At 40.1% G+C, this 27,981-nt stretch overlaps 1 protein-coding gene across 1 annotated transcript; it reads left to right on the top strand.

Annotated features, from left to right (window-relative positions):
- On the top strand, positions 1 to 27,840 carry LOC111152368 (ankyrin repeat and ubiquitin domain containing 1). Its single transcript, XM_022510886.1, has 7 exons — positions 1 to 31; positions 239 to 698; positions 2,015 to 2,158; positions 10,165 to 10,381; positions 19,887 to 20,001; positions 24,145 to 25,083; positions 27,711 to 27,840. Exons 2-7 carry the CDS (start codon positions 609 to 611, stop codon positions 27,838 to 27,840), a joined length of 1,635 nt encoding a protein of 544 aa, XP_022366594.1. The 5' UTR covers positions 1 to 31; positions 239 to 608.
- The last annotated feature ends 141 nt before the right edge of the window (positions 27,841 to 27,981 follow it).

A 27,981-nucleotide genomic window follows, 5' to 3' on the forward strand; every position in this document is an offset into this window, starting at 1 on the left:
ATGATGGTCACATCACAAAAGTATAATTTATGTGTGGCCTTTCTTTTTTTTTTTTATAACTTTTTTTTTTTAAGATTTTATTTATTTGACAAACAGAGATCACAAGTAGGCAGAGAGGCAGAGAGAGAGGGAAGCAGGCTCCCCGCTGAGCAGAGAGCCCGATGCGGGGCTCGATCCCAGGACCCTGGGATCATGACCCGAGCCGAATGCAGAGGACTTAACCCACTGAACCACCCAGGCACCCCATGTGTGGCCTTTCTGCAATACTTGTTTGGTGCTTGTTCACACTTGCCCCAACCATTGTCAAGTTTGCTAGCTTCTGTACTTCTGTACTATAGGAACAAGGGGCTGTTGCCTGCCATTGGCGGGGAAAACATTTCCGCCAGTACAGCTGCTGTCTGTGTTGCCCAGTACTCAGGTAGCAGGACTTGTCTCTTCACATTCTCTCAGCTCAACTTTCAAGCTAGATGGAAACAGCTGCCTCTGGCCATAATCTTTGTCCATAATTGTGAAATAGAATTTTTCCAGCTACCCAATTCTTTAAAAAAGTTGTAGGATTGGAGTTTTTTGTTTGTTTGCTTGCTTGCTTTGTTTTGTTTCATGAGAGAATGAGAATTTTCATAGCCTTTGAGGGATCTTTTGAACCATTTGATGTTGCAACAGATGAAACTGTGGAAGCTGTCAAGCTGATGATAAAGGTATGTACTTTGTCCCCAGGCCACTAAGATGTCTACTAATTTTAACTACGCCATGGCTTTAAACTATACATGGGGTAGAGGTACTATTAGATACATTTTCAGCAAAGAGGAAACTAAAACTATTTGAAAATATCATTATTTGCTTATACAACAGTTTGATAAGAAGATAGTAACCATGGAGGTGTTAGACAGGAAGCAAACTGAGTCAGTAAATTATCAGGAAAAAAATTTTTGACTTCTCCTTATGAAGTGTGTGGGTTGTGCACTGTCCTTTTGTTCTTCATAAAAGGACAAAAACATGACATTAACTCTAAACTAGCTAAGTAGAGCATGCTGGTTGTTGGATGGTACATTTGGTGAGTGAGCAACTGTAAAGATACAAAGATTTTGGAGGTGGAGAGGACTTCAAATAACCCTGAACTACAGCCTCATTTTGCATCCAGGGAGACTGAAGCTCAGAGAGGTTGACCAGCTTACCTACAATTACAGAACTGGAATAAGAAATAATTTGGATTCAGTAGCGTTCTCATAAGGAAATAATACAGGAAATTAAGACAAATATTTAGGTCTTGACTATCAGATGGTATTTAACTTGGAGATGATTATTCCCATCTAGTAAGGTGCATTTATTGAATCACAGTTACATTAGTTAAAAGAGATTACTGTGATTACTGAAACCTAGATCTTCTAACACAGAGGCTCTTAATCTTTCTATGTCTTGAATCCCTTTGGCAGTCTGGTGAAGTATAGACTCCTCAGAATGTCTTCAAATGTGTACAATAAAATACATACAAAGAAAAGAAAACCAACTATATTGGAAAATAATTTTCAAACATTAAAAAACAAATTTGTGATATAGTACATGTGGGCTTCTTTATTTTAACACCTTATCAAATTTTAGCAATGCATCTAATAACTTATAATTTCAAAGTAGTGATCAGTATATTTTGAGATTTTTGCAACAACTATAATGATATAAAAATAATCTGTGATTTCTATTGGTGATGAAGTCATAGGTATAGCCAACTACTGCTTCTTTAGTTTGTTGCCTACATACATAATTGAAAGAAGATCTCAGTTTCATTCAGAGTTAATAAAAACAAAACATAGTTTTTTCCCATCTAAACCCTATTCATAACCTTCTGGAGAGGTCTATAGGCTCCAAGTTAAGAACCCCTGCCTCATACTTCTTCATCTGTCCAAAACACTTTTATAATGCTCAGTGGAAAAAAAATGTAAAAGAAGAGAGATTATATTACTGGGAGTCTAGTAACATCGAGATATACTGTTTTCATAATATGCTATTGATTTTTAAGGATTATTTCCACATTCCTCTCTCTGAAGATGAACAAGGCAGGTGGTATCTGGAGCTAATATATGCTGGAGCAGCCCTAAAGGACAGCTGGAGTCTTGCTGATGTTGGAATATCTTTTGGTTCAACTCTCAAATGCTTTGTTAAGGTATGATGATCAGAATAACAATTGTTCTAGATATCTACCTCATTTTGAATAAAGTTGTGGATAATTCAACAAAAGTCATTTCATAACTTAGGAAGAAGTTTTCTCTTCTTGTTTTCTCCTCTCTTCCATTTGTCTAACTGGTCTTATGCACAATTTCTGATGTACCGGGAAGTAAGGTGTAGAGACTAGAGGGAGTTTCCCTTGTTAACTCCTTATCTCCCTTCCTTCCTCTGTCCCCCTGTTGCTGCCCCAAACTGTCATCCCAGAACATCTCATGAACCAATACTGGAATGAGGGCAGGGGTGGATCTGAAATATTGATGTTGAAAGAAAATTCAATCACTTCCTTGGGTCCCCAATGGATTAAGAGCAGGGGAGTGAGGAGAGGTAAGAAATTCTCAGCAACAATAAGAATGAAAGGGCAATTTCTACATCCAAATTCAGCCAGAGTAGTCATTCATGAATTAGGTGTACATACCTACACCTGGAGACAGCCTTTTCCATTTATAGTGTCCTTAATTAGTGGTTTTTAATTGGGGGTCCCTGCATGGGTTTTAAGAACTTTACGAAACCCTAAAATTACAAAATACGCAAAATTATGTGCCTAGAGATTTTCTGGGCGGAGGATCCTTAATTTCTGAAAATTTCTTCTTCTTTTGTTTTTTTTTTTAAATTTCTGACAATTTTTTAAGGACACAGGTGACCTAAAGAGTTTAAGCATTGATTTCTAGGGAAGAAACGTTATTCAATACTAGTTCTTTATTCTATACGAAAACATGAGACTCAAGGAACCAAGTAACTAAGTACACATTGTCTGCTAAATGGGGCACTGATTTTCTCATTTTAGTATTAAAAAAATTTTTATGATAGCCAAAGCTAACTTTTTTTGTTTTTTAATATATTTCATTGATTGACTAAGTGGGAAGTCTATGTTTCAAAAAAATCTAAAATAGTTATTACTAACTAGTAAAAACAGGACACAGAAAAATTAGCATTGTGTGATTCCATTTAAGTAAATAAAAAATAACATATTTGTACATGTGTTTGTAATGTTTTATGAGCATTTATTCATGTATTATTATTGTATTCTTGAAGAATGTTTAATTATCAAAAAGATAAATAAGACAACTCTGATTTCTTCTTTTCTCCTTCTGACACTAAGAAAATTATAGTATAATACTCCTTTAGGCAGACTAAATTCCATCTCATTTCTTTTTTTTTTATCTTATTTCTTAAATGTCTTTCCTTATGTATTTAAATATATTTATATACCATGTTTTTGGTACTGTATAGGATAAACTCTTTAAAATATCCTGGAATTTTTCAGTGCCAATAATGATGTTTGAGACTTTGTTGCTTGCTTACCTAGAGATAGTGGCACAAGTTTATTACTGATATTTGAGCAGCTAGAGGGATGGGATTGAGCCACAGCTATTCAGGGATGTACATAATGTGTGTTAAGAGTATGAATAGTATACTATTATTTAATTCAGCACTGGCTTTCTTTCCCTTAATTTAAAATTCTAACTTTTATTTATTTTTGAATATTCACATAGATGACAAAAGATATAAAAAGTATATACAGTAAAAAGTCTTCCTCCCACCTCTGGCCCCCAGTTTCCCTCCCCAGAAGCAACATATTTCATAGTTTTACTTATAAAAATATTCCATAAATTCTGCCAATAAAACATCATCTATCACCGTGGTGCAAGCTATCTTTGCACTAAACTCTGACCTTTCCCTGGAGTTTAAACTCTCAGTGGAAAAAAATAGGGTATAGAGGTAAAATGGGTTTACTCAAGAGAGGCAGAATATAATTACGCATCACAGAACTGGCCAACACACAGGGTTTAAATAAAAACGTTCATGTTCCGTGGAAATCTTAGTGATCTTAATCTTCACCTTCTCCAGTAGAAACACATTTAGAAAATTTCATATAACTGGTTTTGGGAAGAAAAACAGTATCTTGAATCTGAAGGAAGAAAATTACCTGCAAAGACCATAAATACTGGTTTTTCATCCTGACTTAATTCCTGTTTAGATTAAATGATAAAAAGAGGCCTATTTCAAAATTCCACACTATTTACTAACTATGGATAATAGTAGTCTAAAATGGGATTATAATGACAAAAATACTTCGTGAAAATATCCCATGCCTCAGAGAATGCAGTCAGACCAGTTCTAAGCTATCTAATCTATTTTATGTAACAAAAGGCTGCATTCTAAGTCATATTGTTGCTTTATTGCATAATTAGATATATACAAATTTAAGTAGTACCTTTCCTATTTAACTATGCTACTTTCATGCAGTTAGTTCTACCTTCTGAGAATCTTGGAAAGCTAGTCTCTTCATTTATTTTGCACAACTTAGACATATCAAGATGTAAACAACATGCTTTTGTGAAGTTTAAAAATTTGCCAAACAAATTATACAAACAATTATAAGAACATATTAAGAGCAACTATATGCCGACAAATTTGACAATCTGGAAGAAATGGATGCATTCCTAGAGACATAGAAACTACCAAAACTGAACCAGGAAGAAACAGAAAACCTGAACAGATCCATAACCAGCAAGGAAATTGAAGCAGTAATAAAAAATCTCCCAACAAACAAGAGCCCAGGGCCAGATGGCTTCCCCAGGGAATTCTACCAAACACTTAAAGAGAATTAATACCTATTCTTCTGAAATTGTTACAAAACATAGAAATGGAAGGAAAACTTCCAAACTCTTTTTATGAGGCCAGCATTGCCTTGATCCCAAAACCAGACAAAGACCCCACCAAAAAGGAGAATTGCAGACCAATATCTCTGATGAACATGAATGCGAAAATTCTCACCAAAATACTAGCCAATAGGATCCAACAGTACATCAAAAGGATTATTTGCCACAACGAAGTGGGGTTTATTCCTGGGCTGCAAGTTTTTTTCAATATCCACAAATCAATCAACGTGATACACCACATTAATGAAAGAAAGGACAAGAACCATATGACCCTCTCAATAGATGCAGAAAAAGCATTTGATGAAGTACAGCATCCTTTCTTGATCAAAACTCTTCACAAAGTAGGGAAAGAGGTTACATACCTCAATATCATCAAAGCCATCTATGAAAAACCCACAGCAAATAACATTCTCAATGGGGAAAAACTGAGAGCTTCTCCCCTAAGGTCAGGAAGACAACAGGGTTGTCTACTATCACCACAGTTGCTCAACATAGTACTAGAAGTCCTAGCCTCATCAATCAGACAACAAAAAGAAATAAAAGGCATCCAAATCAGCAAAGAAGTCAAACTCTCACTTTTTGAAGATGATATGATACTTTACATGGAAAACCCAGAAGACTCTACCCTAAAACTGCTAGAACTCATACAGGAATTCAGCAAAGTAGCAGGATATAAAATCAATGCACAGAAATCAGTCGCATTTCTAAACACCAACAATGAGACAGAAGAAAGAGTAATTAAGGAGTTGATCCCATTTACAATTGCATCCAAAACCATAATATACCTAGGAATAAACCTAACCAAAAAGGCAAAGGATCTGGACTCAGAAAACTATAAAGCACTCATGAAAGAAATTGAGGAAGACACAAAGAAATGGAAAAACATTCCATGCTCGAGAATTAGAAGAACAAATATTATTAAAATGTCTACGTTACCTAGAGCAAACTACACATTTAATGCAATCCCTATCAAAATACCATCAACTTTTTTCAAAGAAATGGAATAAATAATCCTAAAATTTATATGGAACCAGAAAAGACCCCAGATAGCCAGAGGAATGTTTAAAAAGGAAACCAAAGCTGGGAGCATCACAGTTCTGGACTTTAGGCTCTATTACAAAGCTGTAATCATCAAGACAGTATGGTACTGGCACAAAAACAGACACATAGATCAATGGAGCAGAATAGAGAACCCACAAATGGACCCTCAACTCTCTATGGTCTACTAATCTTCAACAAAGCAGGAAATAACGTCCAATGGAAAAAAGATAGTCTCTTCAACAGATGGTGTTGGGAAAATTGGACAACCACATGCAGAAGAATGAAACTGGGCCATTTCCTTACACTACACACGAAAATAGACTCAAAATGGATGAAAGACCTCAATGTGAGACAGGAATCCATCAAAATCCTTGAGGAGAATACAGGCAGCAACCTCTTCGACCTCAGCCACAGGAACTTCTTCCTAGAAACATCACCAAAGGCAAGGGAAGCAAGGGCAAAAATGAACTATTGGGACTTCATTAAGATCAAAAGCTTTTGCACAGCAAAGGAAATAGTCAACAAAAACCAAAAGACAACCAACAGAATGGAAGAAGATATTCACAAATGACATATCAGATCAGGGGCTAGTATTGAAATCTATAAAGAACTTATCAAACTCAACACCCAAAGAACAAATAATCCAATCAAGAAATGGGCAGAGGACAGGAACAGACATTTCTGCAAAGAAGACATCCAGATGGCCAACAGACACATCAAAAATTGCTCAACATCTCTTGGTATCAGGGAAATAAAAATCAAAACCACAGTGAGATACCACCTCCCACCAGTCAGGATGGCTAAAATTAACAAGTCAGGAAATGGCAGATGTTGGCGAAGATGCAGAGAAAGGGGAACCCTCCTACACTGTTGGTGGGAATGCAAGCTGGTGCAGCCACTCTGTAAAACAGTATGGAGGTTGCTCAAAAAGTTGAATATAGAGCTACCCTATGACCCAGCAACTGCACTGCAGGGTATTTACCCCAAAGATAGAAATGTAGTGATCCAAAGAGGCACCTGCACCTCAATGTTTATAGCAGCAATGTCCACAATAGCCAAACTATGGAAAGAGCCTGGATGTCCATCAACAGATGAATGGATAAAGAAGATGTGGTACACACACACACACACACACACACACACACGCACAATGGAATATTATGCAGCCATCAAGAAATGAAATCCTGTCAATTGCAATGACATGGATGGAACTAGAGGGTATTATACTAAGCGAAATAAGTCAATCAGAGAAAGACAATTACCATATGATCTCTCTGATATGAGGAATTTGAGAGTCAGGGCGGGGTCATGGGGACTAGGGAAGGAAAAAATTAAACAAGATGAGATCGGGAGGGAGACAAAAACATAAGAGACTCAATCTCACAAAACGAACTGAGGGTTGCTGGATGGTGGGGAGGTAGGGATAGGCTGGGTTATGGATATTGGGTAGTTATATATGTGTTAGGGTGAGTGCTATGAAATGTTTAAGCCTGATGATTCATAGACTTGCACCCCTGGGGCAAACAATACATTATATGTTAATTTAAAAAAATATATATATATATATACACACACACAACAACAACAAAAAGACTGATGAATCACAGACCTGTACCCCTGATACAAATAATACATTATATGTTAATAATAAAAAAGCACTCCGAAATAAACCGTGCTCGAACAATACAATTCAGTCACAAGCCAAAAAAAAAAAAAAAGTAAGACATGTACCTCCTACCATGATTTCTTGGTTTATTTGTAAAGGGGAAAGCCTAATTTTATGTATTTTCAATGATGATTTTTTTAAAAAGATTTTATTTATTTATTTGACAGAGAGAGAGAGCACAAGTAGGCAGAGAGGCAGGCAGAAGGAGAGGGAGAAGGAGGATCTCCACTGAGCAGGGAGCCCAATGTGGGGCTCGATCTCAGGACCCTGGGATCATGACCTGAGCCGAAGGCAGCCGCTTAACCGACTGAGCCACCCAGGCGCCCCTTCAATGATGATTTTTGATGGTATTATTTATTTACTAACATCTGGCTTCCTTTAGTATAGCTACCAGTGTTCCTTATTTAGAATATGTGAGGAGAGGTATCACATAGATAGAGAGATGCCTTTTATTATGTGCATAAGGTGAGTTGACAAGTTGCTGTTAATCCCCATCAACGTGCTCCCTCTCCAAATAACCAACACGAAGAAATGTCTCCCAATTGGTGTGCCTCATTAGAACTTAAAATGCATTTTCTCACAAAAGTGAGGTTTATAAAATGGTGGATAAAAAGAGTTAAAATAGTAGAAAGGGAACTATGTTCCAGATACATCATGAATTAAGTGGGCCTGGGAAGTTCCTGGGGGCTTAAAAAAAAAAAAAAAAAGAATAAACTCTGTAGGTGCTAATTTTCTTGCAATTTAAGAACATAACTTCATTAATAACAAATATATTTTCTTACTTGCACTATCGGTTTCATCTAAACATTCCCATATGTTTTGTAGTTCTCCCTTATTACTTGTTTAAGAGTTTTATGTATACCTAATTATAGATGCTTATGTTTATTCGTATTCTGAGAAGCTCCTTTTGAACTTACTTTTTTAACATCATGTAGTTACTGGTTCGCTATGAAGAGTGACTTGGGCCTTTGCTACTTTGTTTGCACATTACACATTTAATTTTAAGTATAAATTAGTATCCGTACTAAGGGCTAACAAGAAATCAGAGTAACCATCAAAGAAATAAGGAAAAGCTATTGCCTAAAATATAATTTTATCCAACCCGCTATCTTTTTATTTAGTTTTTGAAGGATTTCTTCCTGCTTATAAATACCACATGGATTTAGGATGGACTTTAATGGAGCCATAGGAAAGCGCAAGCATATTGAAAGGGAAAGAGTGAATCCTATGTCCTTCCAATTTTTATTGAGTGAGTTTATGAGAAGCTGTTGAGAAAAACTGTCCTAAGCACTTTAGACTCAGGAAGCAGAGGGCCAGAACCTGCTTTTGGCGACGTGAGTCACTGAAATGGGCCCCAGATCAAAGCACCGCAGCCTAAACTGCAGCTGTAACATTCATTACTCTTTAAAGGCTCTTTCAAAGAGATCTGCATGTTGATTATGTTATGGCAATGTGTGATCTGGGAGGAGGGGAATGAATGTAATGTATTACAATTCTGAAGCAGGGAGGGACTCCTGGGGGAATCTGGAGGCAAATTTTGATAGGAGAAAGGGGGAGGATGGAATAGAGCTGAACAAGAGAAAAATGACTGGCTAGGAACGCCCCCCACCCCAGATCCGAAAACCCAGAGGCCTGATGCCCACTTGTGAGTCTTGCTTACGGCGCCTCTCCAAGACTCCCACATGACAGGGACGGCTCCGAGCACATATGTCTGCCAAGCCGACAAGAGGCCACTGAAGACAAACATGATTGCCCTGAATCCGATGAAGAGGAAGTACATGCAGTTTCATTTTTTTGGTTCGAAAACTGAAAATGTTAATAGTCTTCTCCTCTCTGCCCCCTTCCCATTTTCCTGGTTTGCCATGTTTCTAGTTTTGGTGTGTCTTGATCCATCTGTTGTTAACAGGAAGATTAATATTTTTCCCAAACTTTCCATTTGAACTTGACTTGAGATGTATCAGTTTCACTTGCTTTCCTATTTATATTGCAAAAGAAAAAAAAAGGGGAAATTTTTATCACTTATATTTAGAACTTCCCTTTTTAAACAGTAAAAGTAAATACACACTTTTTAGGTTACACCATACGGAAAATGAAAAGCATAAAATGCTAAGTAAAACATCCCCCCTACAACATTGAACTCAGTTCCACTCCCCAGAGATAACCTCTCAGAAAGGATTTTAAAAATTGACTGAGGGTTTAGAAACCATAGTACTTCCAAATCAGAGCCCAGCATGATGGTAGAGTTGTTTCTCAACGAACACCTCCATAAGTGCAGTGTGGATATAATTATCAACACTCCTCTTGTGTTTCTGGGTCTGCAGACTAAGAAGAAATGTTGCAAAGCCCTGCCAAGTCTCCTTCATTTTTCTCAAAGCAGGAGGACTCCTTAATAGTCTCAGGACGGAAGAACAGGAGTCAGACCAGGAGTCGGGAACATAGCCGGCCTTCGCTTTCATCCTTAGCCCCCATGTCGTGGGAGTTAGAGGCACTCAGAGCCATCCTCCAAATGTTTTCCCTTGTTTCAACCCCTAGACAGTGCTTATTCCTGAGTTTCCTCTTTTTCTTTTCCCTTAGGAAGAAGATAAGCCAACTCTCTATGTGTTTAATGCTGTGACCCAAGAGACAATGCCAATGATGGAGAACATTTCCCTTCTTGGTCAAAAAGTGTCTGATCTGAGAACCCTGGTAGCTCTGAGATGTGGCTTCCCTGTGAGTGTCTTCTGTCTCCGGACCCCAGAAGGACTGGAGATGTATGATTGCAACACCCTGAGGGACTACCAGATAGACATCGGTACTGCCCACCATATTCAATACCAGCTACTGCTCAGCACTATGGTTCTTTGGTACCAGACGGGCAAAAAATGGAGGAGTTCCTTCCAAACTAAAACTTCTGAAACCTCAGTGGGGATGTAAATGATACATGCCCCTCTCTGGTATCTGGGTCTTTAGACTAACAAATAAGAAATGTCCCATAGACCTGCCATGTCTTGTTCTCTTTACTCAAAGCAGGATAACTGGTTAATATCCTCAGGCTAGAAGAGCAAGACTCAGACCAGTTTATGTTTTTCTCTTTCAAAATATATTGCAAGAATACACAGAAGCAAGTTCAAGTACATATCCTTTTTCTTCCTTTGAACACAGTGGTAGCGTATGATACACACACTGTCCTGAGCTTGCTTTATGCAATCTCATTTTAAAACACTGTTGGTTATATTAATATTTTAAATAGTGCAAGTGGCTACTGTACAGTATCCCCGATGGACAGATTAGTGAGTTGGCATTCATCCCTGATCAGCAGATTACAACCTTTCTTTAAATATTCTACTTCCACGTTGTGTCTGCTGTAGCCATACACCATTAAAACAAACTCAAAGGACTGTCTGATTGTTTCAACCCTATAGGAAAATGGTTCAAACTTTATAGAGATTCTTGCTTAAGGTGAATGAATCTTTGCTGACAATCAGCAGACATTAAGGTAATGTGCTGTCACATTTGTTGCAATGGAATTTGAGTTCTCCCAATTTATAGTCGGGTTTGTAAACATTGTTGAGTTAAGCAGGTTTGCTTTTTACACTGCTAAATTTGCATTTACTGTTACTTCTCCTATTATATCTGCTTATTCTTTCATGATATTTTTAATTGAGGCTCTCAAAACTTTGACATCATTTATCATCCCTGTTTTTGATCAAAGGAAGTGATGTTCTAGGATTTGTCCCCACGGTACCTCACAGTAAAGCACATACTGTTTTGCATGCTTGCCAGGGAATCAGCCCTGCCCAGAACATGGTGGGGACTTATGTGAGTAAGGACACACAAGAGGCATTTGTTCTCAAGCAATTTATGATCTAGTTTTTTAATGAAACACAAAAGAATACATAAAAAAAAATTCAGGTGACAGCTCTTTAGGCCTATGCTGCTCAGATCATGATGTAACAGTTTACAGCTAGAGCTAGAAGACAATTTAGAAATGGCTTCACCCAACCCCAAATTTTTACAGATGTAAAGAAAACAAAAATGTTCCAGATGGTTAAGGGTGTGTGAAGGACAACACACAGGCTTCCTAAAATGACCCTCTAGGAATGAGGGTTTTCAAATGTCAGGTTAGGGGCTCAAGCATGACCAGAGTAGACTGCTTTGGCCACCATGAGCACAGGGCATAGGAGGAAAGGCAAGGAAAGAAGAGCCTCAAGGAGAAGGGAGGAAAAGTCTTTGGTTGGCTTCATATCTTTGCCTAAAGCATCCTTATCATTCCTCAAGCAGCCAGTCCACCTTTTTTTAACTAGAGGGTAAAGAGGTTCTTGATCAGCCTACCTTCCAATTTCTCCCTTTCCCAGTCAATGAGTCATCCCTGGTACTATCAGGATTTGAAACTTGACCCCTCTCCAAAAGCAGTGGAAAATTAGAAGTTCTCTGAGAAGCAGTCAAGCTCATATTGAAAATCAAAGACTTATGTAGCTCAGCTAGTCACTACATATATTAGCTCATATAAAAACACACAGAACTGCCTCTGCATTCTGAGCATTCATGACAAGGTGGTAGAAATAAGGCCTGCACATATACTTAGTTCTAATAGTAAGTCAGCTCAATGAAGGCTGAAGGGCTTAAGGAAAGCATTCTGGAGAATGCTGGGTATGAGCACACAAAGAGGTGGGAAATATGGTCATATGAAAGGGAAGACATTCCAGGCTTCTAAACCAGGAGAAAAACACAAGCCACAGGTTCATGAACATGGGCTTAATCCAGGGAAGACAAACATCAGGAGACTTCTGAAAAGCAGAGGAGACTCACTGAGACCAATCAGAAACACAACTGGGATCAGATTGAGAAGGGTCTTAGGGGTGAGGCAACAGAGCACAGGCTTCACATGCTGGCAACAAGAGCTATGCACATTCTGGAAAAGAAGTGTTTAGCAGAAGTTTAATCAGGCAGCAAGCAGCATAAAATACAGAAAGGAGTTAGGAAAAGCAAGGTGTTATGCCAACGGGCACTTTTGAGAATCCCAGTATTAACTAGCTCCACCAGCAATGGAAGAGAGAGGCAAATCTGAGAAACCCAGAAATTAGAGACAGGATGTCAGGCTGAATCACATTTAAGAGGGAAGCACCAAGTCTCTGACACTAGGACTGTGGTGGTGAAATTGGGAAAAGGAACTTATACTTTGGGGCTTAAACTTTAAAGAAAGGCAGAGAATGTGTGCTTTCTCTAAAAGTTACTCTGCTAATTAGTGGCAAAGCTGTAAGTTCAACTGACGTCTTCCGATTCTCCTCCACGACAAACATGGAGTGAGGGCTTAGTGGTGAGTTCGGTTAGTAGATGTTGCTGTAGGTGTCCTGCCATGGAGTCAGGGACTAAGCCCTATGAGAGGTGCTTTGCTTTGAGAGTCTATATAGAGAGGGACATGTCAAGGGCCAAGGGCCAGTAGTCAGGACATGCTGAAGTCAGGGCAAGTAGACAGCTAATAGGAGTCAGAAAATGAGACATGTAAAGCTGTCAGAGGTGGGAGAAAAGGTGGGACTTTGCATTGTCACAGATGACAAAGGAGAGAGAGTTTTTACCATGCTGGTAAAAGACCAAAGACAATGTCTGAGAAAAACCTTTTGATTTGGCTTAAAAGTCATTGGTGAACCCAGAGAGAGTAGTTTTAATAAAGTGGATGGAGACAGAAAGATTGCAGGGATTAAGAAGATGAGTAATAAGAGGATAAAGGGAATTTTTTTTTGGTGGTAGAATATTTAATGATTAACTTGTCAAGAATTTATCAAAGCTAAACATTCCCTACTACATGTGATTTTGTGACTTGGGGCTTAGTGGCACATCATATAGGTCCAACACACACACACACACCTTTTTCTTATACCACTGCATATGGGACAAATGTTCATTTTAGCCTCATTTCATGTTCTTAAATCTCTATCCTGCCTTTTGCTTTCCTCTTGCTTATCTACATGTTTGTCTGCTAGTTACTCTGTCCATATTATCTATATGCTTGAAAACTGACATTAATCCTTTCTGGAACAAGGTGTGCCTAACAAATGAGTGAATGAATGAATGACTTCCCTTTACAGAATGCTGCCACTGGTATACCCCAATGGTAAATGACTCATGGCATGATTCATGGCCAGAATGAGCAATCACAATCAATCTGTGGGCAGAGTCCTGGGAGTTCAGACCCTGAAATCTCAGCTGACTCCAAGGCCCTTCTACCAGTCCTTAGGCCCCTTGGAGATCTACCATGCTGTTTTAATTCCTTTTACAAGTGAGGAAACAGGCTCAGAGAAGTTAAGTGACCTGCTCAAGGTCATATTGCTAAGAAACGGTAATCACACACTCAGGATTGGGTTCTTTCCAACAATTTATAGTGCCAACCCAGAATGCTTTTATCAATATCTACTTTTATTGGCACTCTAAGTTCTGATCAATGTTTTGTTTTGTTTCTCATTAGGGGAAACCCACACCAGAGAAATGATTTCCATATCAGATAGGCAAATATTGACCTCAAAGTATGTATGCCCCCAGGGATAGAGGGACCACATGGGGAGAGGTTGCAAACAACTCCCTAGAATGCACACTGTTGCTCATACCTGCTTTCCTGCATGGCTTGCCACGGTGATGGGTTTGCAAGCAGAAAGTGAGCAGATCCAGGGTTTGTAGATATATACAATTTTGGGGGGTCTTCTTTAAAAAAAAAAAATCCAAAATTAAGAGTAGAGAATTAAAAAACTCATGTAGTGAAAGGTCCTGAAGCTTAAGTCTCATTAGTTCTACTTTCATTCAGTTATAGATTTTAACTGTATTTTCTGGAGCAATGTACCATTTTTCTTTCTTTTTTTTTTTAAGATTTTATTTATTTATTTGACATAGAGATCACAAGTAGACGGAGAGGCAGGCAGAGAGAGAGAGAGAGAGAGAGAGGGAAGCAGGCTCCCTGCTGAGCAGAGAGCCTGACACGGGACTCGATCCCAGGACCCTGAGATCATGACCTGATCATTGAGATCATGACCATTAACCCACTGAGCCACCCAGGCACCCCACCATTTTTCAAGTAAATTTCTATTTTCCAACAGAACTCCTAAGCTTACGAAGGAATTTAACATGTGACAAAGAGGCATTACAAACCAATTGGGATGGAAGTATTATTCAATAAATAGTGCTGGTTAATGTGCTTAGACGTTCTCTGGATAGGGCGTCTGGGTGGCTCAGTTGGTTAAGTGTCTGCCTTTGGCTCAGGTCATGATCCCAGGGTCCTGGGATTGAATCCTACATCAGGCTCCCTGCTCATTGGAGTTTCTCCCTCTGACCCTCCCTCCCTGCTTGTGCTCATTCTCTTTTTTTCTCTCTCTCTTTCACAAAAATAAATAAATAAAATCTTTAAAAATAAAATTTTAAAGGTTGAACATTAAGAGAAAAACCAGCCATTATTACCTTTGTTCTTTGAGGAATTAGGACTGCTTCATTGCAAGGAACTGAAATTAATAGTTACAAAACCTGTAACAATTGCTCCCAGATAGGGTATTAAAGCAGAATAAAATACAGAGCTTGATGGGAGGTGTTCTACTGCTGATGAGGATTTAAATCATATAGGCTTCTCTGTAGTTTTCAAAATCAGGGTTCATCAACAGTGGACAGGTTGAGCTAGGAAGAGCTGAGATCCTGAGTCTAGACGACCACTCAGGGAAGGGCAGAGGGGCCAGGAAGAGGGAAGTTAGTCTCAAATAAGTACTGCTGGTGGGAGCTCCGGGATAGGCAGACAGATCAGTCTGCAGCTAAAGGCAGGAAAGCAGAGGGTAACCACAGGGAGATCCAGCAGGGACCTGGTGGGTGAATCATAGCATAGCATCAAGGTAGCAAATGAATAAATAAATAAATGACATAAGAGGTGAAAAACTAGATAAGCTGGTTGTTGACATCAGAGGCTCTGACAACATGTAACAGAAATCTAACCCCAGAGATTGGGGTTCAGAGCAGGAACTTCAGTTCCAGGCTCAGAGAACAGATGGACCTCAGTTCTGAAACCCAAAAGGTAGAGTAGGATACAGGCACTCATATTCTGGGGCACTAGGTGGGGGCTTGGTCAGGAGGAATCGGGCAAGTTAGTAGAACTGGAACAATATCCAAGCAGGATGAACAGGAACACCAACTTCCCACCTGAGCCTGGAATCTTAACATATTCCCTCTCAGTGGAATTAAGATTATTCTCTGGGCCTAAAGCTTGGCTGGTTCTTCAAAATGGAGGCTGTGTGGCCCCAGCTGTGGAAGACAAAGGAGGCTGGGGTACAGTGCCAAGCAAGCTTTTCAATACTCATCTGTGGGTAAATTTTATGGTAAACTACAAACAGCAAATCACTTTTAAATCAAGAGATGAAATAAATGCAATTTGAACAGTGTTTAAAGACCTTTGCTTCCAGTGCTACCCACAGGAACCAAACCTTTAAATAAGAAAATTAAGTACAACAAGAAACTTTAGAGAAACTAAATCTATGGTGTCAAGGATGGTAAATACCAGCAAGTATTTATTATGAACCTACTATGTGTCTGAGCCTTGTCCTACTGCCAATGCCATCATATTGATTCAAAGGCAGCCAGCCAATCTACAGATTGTTCAATGACATCAGCCAATTAAATTCATGTTTGGAGACAAAGATAACATAAAGGATAAGAATGTAGGCACAAGAGCCAGATTGCCAAGATACAACTCCTGATTCCACTCCTTACTGGGTATGTAAAACCCAGGCAAGTCACTTAATCTCATAGGGCCTCAGTTTCTTCAACTGTCAAATGAAGAGAATAATATGAACCACACTTAGGACTGTTGTAAATTTTAAAGATTTTTATTTATTTATTTATTTATTTATTTATTTATTTATTTATTTGACACAGAGAGAGAACAAACAGGCAGAGAGGCAGGCAGAGAGAGAGGAGGAAGCAGGCTCCCTGCTGGGCAGAGAGCCCAATGTGGGGCTCAATCCCAGGACCCTGGGATCATGACCCGAGCTGAAGGCAGAGGCTTTAACCCACTGAGCCACCCAGGCACCCCTGTTGTAAATTTTAAATTAGCTTATTTGTGTAAAGTATTTAGAATAATGTAGAGCATATAATAAGCATTCAGTGAATATTAGTTATTTATATTCAATATATTATTATTATTAATTATTTTTAGTCTTGTGAATTCAAACTGAGAAATATAGACAGATAAAACTGGTTACCAGTATGGCAGAAAATGCATGGTGCCATGAAGAAAGATTGGGTCGTGGCAAAGCAATGTTGCATTTACAGTAGTAGAGAAACTGTAAGGGAGTAGCAGGGCAGCCTGTCAGCAGAGAAAGGAAGAAGACACAAAGAGATATAGAGGGCTTGAGAGAGAGAGAGATCCCAGAGCCCATGGGAGAGATGGGGAGTTGCCCATCTGGAGAGGTGTCTTTGTTCCTAATGCACAGCAGATCTGGCCACTGTCTTAGTATAATAAACCCCATTTTCTTGAGGGCCTCCTTGCAACCCAAAAGCATAACTAGAACAGAGTCCACAGACTGGATGAGACATGATGCTTGAGCTCAGAGAGTCCTCTATTAGTGTTTACAAACTAGCAATTCCAAAACAAAAATGTATTTTCCTTTTTTTTTTTAAGATTTTATTTATGTATTTATCTGACACAGGGAAGGAGAGAGAGAGCTCAAGCAGGGAGAGTGACAGGCAGAGGGAGAGGGAGAAGCAGGTTCCCCGTGAAGCAGGGAGCCCAATTCAGGACTCAATCCCACCTAAGGTAGAAGCTCAACCAACAGAGCCATCCAGACATCCCCAGAAATCTATTTTCAATGATCAAGAGTTTCAACATACACCATGGTGGCCAGTTGAGCGATTCCTTTAACTATTTGCAGAGGTGAAACAAGGACATAGTTAAGAAGAGCTTCCCAGAGGAGGTGATACCAGTTTATGTTGCATCATAAACTATTAGAAGGAGGGTGTGGGGGAAGAATCACAAGAGTTCAGACACCAAAAGAGCAGCAAAAGAAGAAGCCTGAAGGCCAGAAATACCCTGATGTGTATCCAGAAGTGCAGGAGAGCTTCTGGGTTGCTAAGGGTTAGGAGGTCAGTACATGGTCAAAATGGATTTGGGGAATAGGGTAGAATTTCATTCAACAAATATTTACTGATTATTTACCATGAGCCAAGCACCATTGAGAAAAGTGGGCATTACACTGTGAGCAAGAGCAGCAAGATGTCCTAACCTCTTGAAGTTTGCAGTCTGGCGGGAAACATAAGCATCAACAGAAAAATAGAGAATTTTAAGAACTCTAAAGTATAAAAAACAAAAACAGGACATGGTAACAGAGTTATGTGGTAATATAGAGGGAGGCTATTTTAGATGGTTAGCCAGAGGAGGAGGTGACATTTGAGCAGAAACCAGAAGAAAGAGATGGGGAGGCTGGCTGGTGGTAGCTTCTAGAAGTAGATTTAGGTGAAAGATCATGGAGGTCTGGAAGAGGGTGGAGCTGGTTAGATGGAGGCAAGGAAATGGTTCTTAAACCTTCACGAGATAAACTTTACAGGCCTAAGCTATTGTACAGATATAGGGCACAAGAAAGGGAAGGATGAGGACCAACTCTTAAATCTCTAGCTGAGATAACAAGGAAGATAGTGGGGTCACAACTGAGATGAAAGATGATGAGTTGCCTTTCAGAGCAATGGGGTCATAGGGCAATCCCTTAGATGGTGATGTCCCCAGCAGGTGGAATCTGGAGCTGGAGCAGAGGCCTGGAGTGGAGGTTTGGACTTGGGAATGAAGGCCATGTGGGTGGTCAGTGAAGCCAGTAGGGTCACTGAGATGGCCTATTAGTCAGCCAACGAGTATTTAATGAGCACTTACCAAGTGCCAGGCTGTGTGGCAAGTCTTTTCTTTTTCTTTTTCTTTTTTTAAAGATTTTATCTATTTACTTGACAGAGAGAGACACAGTGAGAGAGGGAACACAAGCAGGGAGAGTACGAGAGGGAAAAGCAGGCTTCCCGCCTAGCAGGGAACCCAATGTGGGGCTCCATCCCAGAACTCAGGCCTACCGACTGAGCCATCCAGTGGTCCCTGTGTGGCAAGTCTTGAAGGAGATTTTTTTTTAGTGGAGACATGAAAAAAAGATCTCCGAAAAGAAAAATGATTTCAATTACTGATGATAGGAGTTGGGAAGAAGTTAAAGTAAGGTCATAGGATAAAGAATAATGGAGTAGGAGGAGCCAGTAGCGGCCAAAACAGTCTTCTGTAAGGACATAATGCTTGAATTGAAAACTGAAGAAGGACATTGTCCTGTGAAAAGAATGAAGACCTTTTGAAGCAAAAGAAAGTATGTTCTCAGGTCTTGCGATGGGAGTGGACTTGGTGTATCTGAAGGACAGGTGAAACGTCAGAGTGGCTGGAATGGAGTGAGTGAGACAGGCTGGAGGGAGGTGCGAGGTGAGGGTAGGCCAGATAGGAAGGAGACTGGGTTTTATCCTGAGGGAATGCATAGAGAAAGAAGAGAAGGCTGAGGAAAGAAGATTCCTGAAAACACCACCCTGAGGAACAAAGGGAATGCGGTGCCATAGAGGGCAGACTAGGAGAGGGTAAGTGATAAATTCTCCGGCAGAAATGAACATATTACTTTTGTGCTGTTGCACACAATGGCTATCTTGCGATGGATAAAACAAAAGGGTCAGGGGTGCCTGGGTGGCTCAGTTGGTTAAGCATCTGCCTTCGGCTCAGGTCATGGTCCCAGGGTCCTGGGATGGAGTCCCACATTGAGCACCTTGCTCCTTGGGGGCCAGCTTCTCCCTGTCCCTCTATCTGCCACTCCCCCAGCTCATGCTCTCTCTCCCTCTCTCCCTCTCTCTATCAAATAAATAAATAAAATCTTTGAAAACAAAAAAACACGAAAGGATCATTTAACTCCACCCTTAGCCCATTTGTGAGCTACAGGTCCCAAAAGCCCATCGGTCCTGCCAGTTTCTTTAGTTTCCTCTTCCAACATAAAGGTTTGAGTTTACATGGTGATGTATATATCAGCATGGAATCAACGTCCACAGGACTGTTTTAAGATAACTGCAGAAACTATTTCAGCATTATAATGGAATGGAAGGGCACAGAACCTAAAAGTCTTCTCAAGTCGATGAAGGCTTAAGCTGAAAATAGCATCCCGGTCTACTTATTCCAAGGTTACTTTTCAGTTTGCATCTAGCTTATGCCTCTGGTTGGAAAAAGCTATCTTTAGAAGTTTTATGGATTGCCACACCACAGGGAGGGACGGGAACCATTAACGACCTCTCTTGGTCCACAGGCACGACACTTCGTTTGGATGTCTGGGATGGATGGAAGGAATTTCTGATGGGTTGTCTTCTGGGACAAAAACTTAAAGTGCAACGCTATTTATCGAATGAAGGACCAGTACTCAAGTACGGAGATAAGGCAAATGCTAAATTAAGTACTTTTTACTAAACTTCTATAGGATGTTGAGTCTGCAATTCACTCTGTGGCTGGGTTGCTGCACTATCTGGTTCCACTGAGAATGTCTCAAGCAGATGTTCTTACTGAGATATTTGCTGGGATAAGATAGCAGAGATGTCACCAGGGCTGACAGCCTTTGGTGACAGATGGCAGTTCAGGTAGACTTTCCTCAAGAAATGCTAACAATTTCAACAAGTGACTTCAGTTTGGTTTGGAACTCAGAGTTTCCACAACACTTTTGAAGCCTATCAGAATAAGTACCTTGCCACCCTCATATTCAATTATTCTAAAAAGCACTAATTGCTAACTGATTGGCTGAAAATTCTAGCTCCCTCTTCGTAAGCTGCCAAGTAATTTTTCAAACTTTTAATACAAGGCTTTTGTACCTACTTTTGCCATACACTTGTGGCTGGGGCAGTGGGCAGTAGGCTCAGAGAAGCACACGGTCATGTTAGCATGACTCTGCCATCAGCAGCATCCCTAACGTGTAAGCTGCATTACTCTTACGGTTTTAATTCACTGGTATTTTTGGACAGTGCTCCCTCCTGGTGATTTAATCATGCTTTACAGAAACCCACACATGCACCAAGAGCTCTAAGGGCTCTAAGAAGTGACAGAGTAGAAAACCAGCTTTTGTAATTTTACATATTATTCAATTTTTTTTAAGATTTTATTTATTTATTTGATAGACAGAGATCACAAGCAGGCAGAGAGGCAGGCAGAGAGAGAGAGAGGAGAAAGCAGGCTCCCCTCAGAGCAGAGAGCCTGACGCGGGGCTCGATCCCAGGACCCTGGGATCATGACCTGAGCTGAAGGCAGAGGCTTTAACCCACTGAGCCACCCAGGCGCCCCATATTATTCAATATTTTAAAAGTAATTTCTATTTGGGGATAGTAATAATTCCCTTTTTCCATGCTCTAAGTCCAAAGAAATTGTTGTATTGCATTGGTACTTTAAATTGTGCATATTTATTGAGTACCTTTTAACATGACACTGTGTTACCTAATCTTATACTTATGACAATTTTATAAGATAATACTCTTTTATCATGTTTTACAGATAAGGAAACCGACATTAAGAAATCTGCCCAATGCCACACAGCTAGGCAGGTCACAACTGGATGTGGAATCCCAATAATTTAACTCTAATGCTCAGATGCTTAACCATTCCACTTGACTTAACATTTTGATAAAATCTTAGGAGCATGAGCAGCAGGGGTGTGCCCTGTCCCCAACATGCACTCCTGCACACAGCCCAGCTGACCCACCTAGGCCCACGTGCTCACTCTGCTCCAGGCCTTTTCAGCTCTGGTGATCAGTTCCCAGCCTAAAATCTCCCTGCACACACTATTCGTATTTCTCATCATGCTTAAACACACACACACACACACACACACACACACACACACACACACGCATGCATGTATGAATAGAATGGACAGAGGCACAAAGGGAGGAGGGGAAAAAGAGGGAAAATATATCAAACAGTTCAGAAAATACACATGAACAAACTAAAAAGCTCCTTTTATTCTATTCTGCTACCCAATCAGCAAATACCTATTGAGCATGTACTATGCCAGATCCTAGGTATATAGCAAAAAACAAGATATGGCCCCTGCCTTCTGCAACCTTGCAGTCCAGCAGGGGAAACAGAAAACAAGTAACCGATTCTTGCAGAAGCAGAATTGCAAAATATTTAGGGGCAGACTCCAGGATCCTTCTGTCTAGATTCAAAGCCCCATCCCTGTTTAGTTGTATAAACTTGGGCAAGTTATATAATCATCCTGTATCTCAGTTTCCTCTTTGCTAAAAAGGGAATAATAATTGCATCTATCTCATAGAACTGCTTTAGAGATTGCATGACGTAGCAATCATAGGAATTTAGAAGGGGGACTGGCACATGGTAAGCAGAACATAAATGTTAGGTGTTGTTGCTCTTACTAGTCAGTATGAAAGTGTTAGGACACGGACATAGTGCAAGGTGATATGGGAACGTGTGGTTCAGGTGAAGTATCCTGAAAAAGGCAATTGATGAGATCTAAATGGTTGAGTAAACGGTAGGGAGAAAAAAAAAAAAGATATTCCCAAACAGATGGAACCACATGTACAAAGTCCCAGGGGGGCAAGAGAACAGATTCAAGGAACTGAAACAAGTTCCACATGGTAGATCACTGAGTGAGAGGGAGCTAGTGGCCAGAGGCTAGAAGGATAAGAAGAGGCCAGCTCTTACAGCTACCCATAAGAATGTAAAGGAATTTGGACTTTATATTTTAAATGTTGGGAAGATATTTAAGGTAGAGAAAAGCCAGGATGAGATCTGAGTTTTAGAACGTTGGCCCTGGTTGCAGTGTGAGGAAAAGAGGCAGGCAGGAGACAGGTTGACCGTGATGAGGTTGACAGTGGCTGGAACTAGGCTAATGACAGCAGAGGTAGGGCTAAGAAAACAAACTACAAAAAGATACATTTGGGAAAGAGCATCAGTAAATCTTGGTGAAAGAGTGCCTCTAGCTCTCATAACTTCAGTGCTAAGGATGAAAGCAAGGGCCAGTTAGTTCATCCAGGAGGGGCTCTTCTCCCCAAATCAAGAAAACTGATCCCATCCAGAGATGCTGATTTGCATTAATGAATTTTGACAAAAACTCATGTGTGAACCAAAATGCCAGTGTATTAATGTAATCGCTCTAATTAGTTATAATCTAACCACCACAATTCTAATCTAACTGTAGGTCCCAGAGACCCACATGTTCTGGGCAGGTCATCTTCCTTACACAGGAACCCACATGCACATCGAAAGATGGTGTGGTGAGAGTGTAACCAGTGAGAGGAGAGTCGCTTATTTGCAGTAGATTTCAGATGATAGCAGGCAAGCTTGTCTCCGTCTCTATGATGGGTTCAGAGAGCCGGGCCCAAATATATCCTGTATCTGTATCACTATATACCTAGCGGGACCCTATCTAGGTTTGCCCCCCTGATTCTTATCTCTCCAAACAGCCTGCACCAGTCATTCAGCTTATGCCTTATGGGGTATTGTAGGGACAGCAGGAAGGCCAGTGTGGCTCTAGCGCACTGACAGGGAAGGGGGGTTGTGGGAATGGGGGCAGCGGCCAGATTAGATTGTGAGAGGCCTTGTAAGCCAAGGTGGGGAGTTAGGATTTCGACTGCAGTGGGAAGTTATTTGAGGGGAAGAAGAGGAGCTCCAGTTAGGAGACTGCGGCACTGGTGGTAGTGCTGGTGGGGGCGCAACCTAGTGGTTTCAGTGAGAATAGCAGTAGAGACTTTGAGAAGCCCAAAATAAACACTATTGTTAGAAAAGACAAAACAAACAAATACACAAAACATTCAAATTTCTTCGTGCTGGATGTCTTCCAAAACTTTCCCACTTAATATAAAGCTTGAGGGGTGCCTGGGTGGCTCAGTCATTTAGGGTCCAACTCTTTGATTTCAGCTCAGGTCATGATCTCAGGGTTCTGAGATCAAGTCCTGTGTCAGGTTCTGTGCAGGGCTTAAGATTCTCTCTCTCCCTCTCCCCCTACCCCTCCACCCTCTCCTTCCCTCCCTCTTTAAAAAAAAAAATTAATATATATATATATTTTATATATATATATATATATATATATATATATATATATATATTATTTTTCCCTCAGCATCTGAGTTTCATAAGAAAGAAAACCACTCTAAGAAAGGCACTTTGAACAATTTACCTGTGCATAGTGGGATAATATGGCTAAGCAGGACCTGTGCAGTTTATTTTTTTTAAGACTTTATTTATTTGAGATAGAGAACATGTGCAGAGGCTGGGGACAGAGGCAAAGGGAAAGGGAGAAGCAGACTCCCCGCTAAGCAGGGGGCTCGATCCCAGGACTCTGAGATCATGACCTGAGCTGAAGGCAGACGTTTGACCAACTGAGCCACCCAGGACCTGTGCAGGTTAACCTATATATTACCATATGCCTTTTCTGAAATTTTTTACTTAAAAGTTAGGAAGAAATAAACATTTTAACTAGCATGCTTTGTGGTTATTTAGTGTAACTACATTTATCCATTTGCTGACTTCCTAAACACTCACCTCTACTTATTTCATTCATTCAGGTATCAGAAAAAGGTAGCCCTGTACATCGCCGCCTTTTATGGGTACATTGAGCTCACTGAATGGGCCCTGAAGCAGGGTGTGCAGCCCGAAGAGGCTGTGGGTGTTCACCCCTGTCGAGCATGGTGCCATGAAGCCCTTCATGCAGATGTCTCTAAATGCCCCATTCATGCAGCTGCAGAAATGGGCCAACTGTTGATTCTGAAGGCCTTTGTCCACTGCAGCGTGCTGTGCCTGGAATGCAAAAATGCAGCAGGACAAATTCCCCTGACCATTGCCTTTAAACACAAGCATAAAGACTGTGTATTGTATTTATTAAGTAAAATGTGGTCCACAGTTTCTTTTCCGAAAATTTCAGTCCCCATGAGGATTTATATTAAAATAAAACAATGGGTCCTCAGAGCCCTGAGTCACAACCTTAATAAAAGCCAGCTTTGCAGAGCAAGGGTCTCTGGGGCAAAAGTCGGAGACACAGTGATGGTGGATGGTTTCAGCACACCAAAAATGACCTCCAAGAGCTGGTACAAGGCTAGGTGCGAGGATTCACAAAGCACCGTGGCCAAGCTACCGCCTCTCAGGGAAGAAACTGCAAGCCGGAAACCTGTCAATCCTTTGGCAAATTCACAGCACGACACAAAACAACAAACCTTGAAATTGCCTCCGCTGGTAGATGCAAGTACACTCTCTGAATTACAAAGAAATCAACAACAGCATCAGAAAAAAATTACTGCCACAGCTAGGAAAAAAGAAAAGCTCATAAAAAATACGTATCTCCCTCAAGTCCCTCTCCCCCCAGCTTCCAGAGTGGGCTACTCACACCCATCTTTTTACTATGCAACACCCAAAGCGGACTTTTTACTCAAATCCTCCTTGGTGTGTTTCTCGGAGCACAGTGGTAAGACTCCAAGGGAGAACGCCATCTACTGCTTAGCTGTGGCCAGGTAATGTTTTCTTTTTAAACATACAAGGGCAAACCTTTACTAGGGCATGTCTAGGGCAGGGAATGGTTCATGAAGCCCTACCATGCCATATAATGTTGTACAGGTTGTTCCAGTGCATCAGTATCCGGCTTCAAGGACCTCATCTTAGCCTTGTGTCTAGGACTGAATAAACCCATTTTACCGGCCAGACCAATCTGTGTAGCACCTGACTCCTCAGGCTTGCAGAAAGAAAGGAGACACCATGCAAAGAGTTGTATCAAATAGCAAGGTCCCTTGCTTATTCTTTTTTTTTAATTAATAAGAAATTGTTAATTATAATTAAAAGGAGAAGAGGGAAACTTGAAGTATGGGAGAGAGGCATCAAAAGTGTCATGGAAGACTGGATGGTGATGAAAGGGGAAGGAAAAAAGAAACAACTATGAAGACTTCAGTTGACTTACTGGGCAAGACATACTGGTTGGGGAAGATCTATACTGGACAGTGTGATAGAGTTGATATTAATATTTTAGGTCGTTTAAAACGTAACCCATTGTCACATTTAAAGCCAGAAACAGATGTATCAGGAGTGGACTTTTCAGGCATATTCATTTCATAAGATAAACTTTTGCATATTGGTCATCAGATTTCACTGAAAACACAACTCTGATCAGATCTCAGGTCCCATCCATTACTTATAAGGTATAATTGGATGCTAATATTACAGTAGAAATATAGGTTTATGAGCAGCTTTTCCCCCTACTCAACATAATGAAAAGGAAAGAACAAAACAAGGCTAGATTGTTTTCGTTGCCTCTCTGCATTGGTCTTTGGTTTGGCTCTACTTTATTTCCCCTAAACTGTTGCCACCTAGTGGTCAGAAATTTGGGCTCTAAAACTGACAAAATTCAGGACTGCACCAGATTGATAGAAGATGAAGAAACTGCTTGCCAACTTCGATCTTTGTAATTTGTGATACAGCTCTGACCAGAATGCATAAAAAGAGATATTCTAAAATTCTAGAAAAAGACTAGAAATTGATTGGTTGAAAAAATCACATAGCCATCTTAAAATCAGGCTGTAAACGTAAGAAAAGAAACACTGATTAGTTTTATCAACAGATGCACTTTAGAAAGCAAACAATGTACTTTTAAAACATTCTAAAGTGCTTATTATGTCCCAATAAGTGCTAGGCAGAATGCAAACATGCAAAGGTAAAGCAAGGAGTTAATCCAGAACATTAACGATGAGTTAGGCAAACTTGAACAGAGTTCAAATATTTGAAACACTAAAGTACTTAATGCAAAATTGCTTCTCATAGATTTAGTGAATGCCCTTTAAATTTAAAGGATTTCATCAGACAAAAGGAACCAGGTAGTGGTGGCAACATGGTCAAGGGCACTGCTTTGTGAAGGGGTCAGAGAGAAATTTAGTTTTCAAAGAAGTAAGTGGATCTTACTTCCCTTACTTACTTACTCCCCTAAAAAGGCATTTTAGGGGAGAGGGAGAAACTGGCTGAAGGTGAGACTAACTAGGCAAATTGCACCTACGCTGAGATCTCTTTGTGTGCCCACGTGGAGAGTCCATTTATTAGGAAGTAGGTAGGAAGATCACAGAAGTTTTTTTGTTTTTTCTTTTTGTTTTTATCAGGTAAGTCATATAAGCAGTTTATGTTTCTTTTTGAAGACAAATCTGGTGGAGATGTGTGGAAGAGTCACTGGGAAGAAGTCTTACTGAAGCTGTGGAAAGCCTACTGTAGATTTAGGAGGCTGTAATAAGAGAAACAAGGAATGATAAAAACCTGGACTAGAGCAGAAGTAGGTAGGGAAGAAGAGGAAATCCAAATATGAAAGATACTTCTGAGGAATGATCTGCAAAACTAGATCACTAATTAGATGTAGAAGCAGAGAGAGAAAGAGGAATGGAAGTTAGTTTCCAGGTGTAGAGATGGTGAGGAGATAGCAAAGTCACTGTGTTAGAGCAGGAATACTGAAAGGGGGCAGGTTTAGGAAGAAGATAAAAGATGTGGAAATTGGAAGTGTGGGTTAGGATTTAGGAGTCAAGGATATGTGAGTTGAACCAATCAGTAAGCAAGGCCTTCTAGGATGACAAAGGACAGACTCTCAGAGGGCCCCTCTGTAGTAAATCACATTTATACCCTACAAAGTAGGAGTGATCATATTTAAATCTGCAAGTCTTTATTAGTATATAGCCAGAGAAGAGCTACCATAAAACATAAAGTCTCATTGCATTATGGTAAAAGGGTATTTAATATCTTACCAATGGAAAAAAATGTGTTTTCGTGATGGGGGAAAAGGAGGAGAGGGAGACACATCAGGGAATATATGATGTATAAGGATGCCTGGGGGAACAGACAGAAAAGTTTCTATCTAGAGAATTCTATATAACATTGAGTGGTCTTCTGTTTCTAGGTGTTGGTGCTAAATTTCTAGTATTGCCTTGGTAAAATATTTCCAATGCTTCACAAGGAACTAGTTTGAGAAAGATTCCTGTTTTCTATTTTTACAACTTACCTTGTGTGACAAGATAAGCTAGCGACAGCTCCAAAATCAACCTGGAGATTTCTATCATTTCAGTAATAAATAGAGACAATATTGGACTTCCTTACAAACTGTCTTATTTTCTTTCAGTGCCTTTAAAGAGAAACGATGGCTTCAGCAGTTAGGAATAGCAAGAGTTCTAGCCAAAAAGAGCATTTCTAACCTGACTACACAAGGAGGCCTAACAGCATGTGAAACTCCTCCTGAAATTGTGCTTTGAAAAGTCATGACAACTCCAGTATGGGCAAAGACCTGATCCAACAGAAACTTCAGTTCTCATATTAACATTTCAAGTAACTAATGCTATAATTTCTAATAACAGTCCTAATGCTACACAACTATCAACAGGATATTTAGTGTT

Source organism: Enhydra lutris, unplaced genomic scaffold (genome assembly GCF_002288905.1).
Source record: "Enhydra lutris kenyoni isolate GAN:26980312 unplaced genomic scaffold, ASM228890v2 scaffoldscaffold2, whole genome shotgun sequence".
NCBI classification, from domain to species: Eukaryota; Metazoa; Chordata; class Mammalia; order Carnivora; family Mustelidae; genus Enhydra; species Enhydra lutris.

Coding starts and splice junctions, on each gene's coding strand:
- LOC111152368 (XM_022510886.1), top strand. CDS start 609: ATGAGAATTTTCATAGCCTTTGAGGGATCTTTTGAACCATTTGATGTT. Junction 10,382..19,886: donor GGACTACCAGATAGACATCG/GTACTGCCCACC, acceptor CTTGGTCCACAG/GCACGACACTTCGTTTGGAT. Junction 25,084..27,710: donor TACTGCTTAGCTGTGGCCAG/GTAATGTTTTCT, acceptor ATTTTCTTTCAG/TGCCTTTAAAGAGAAACGAT.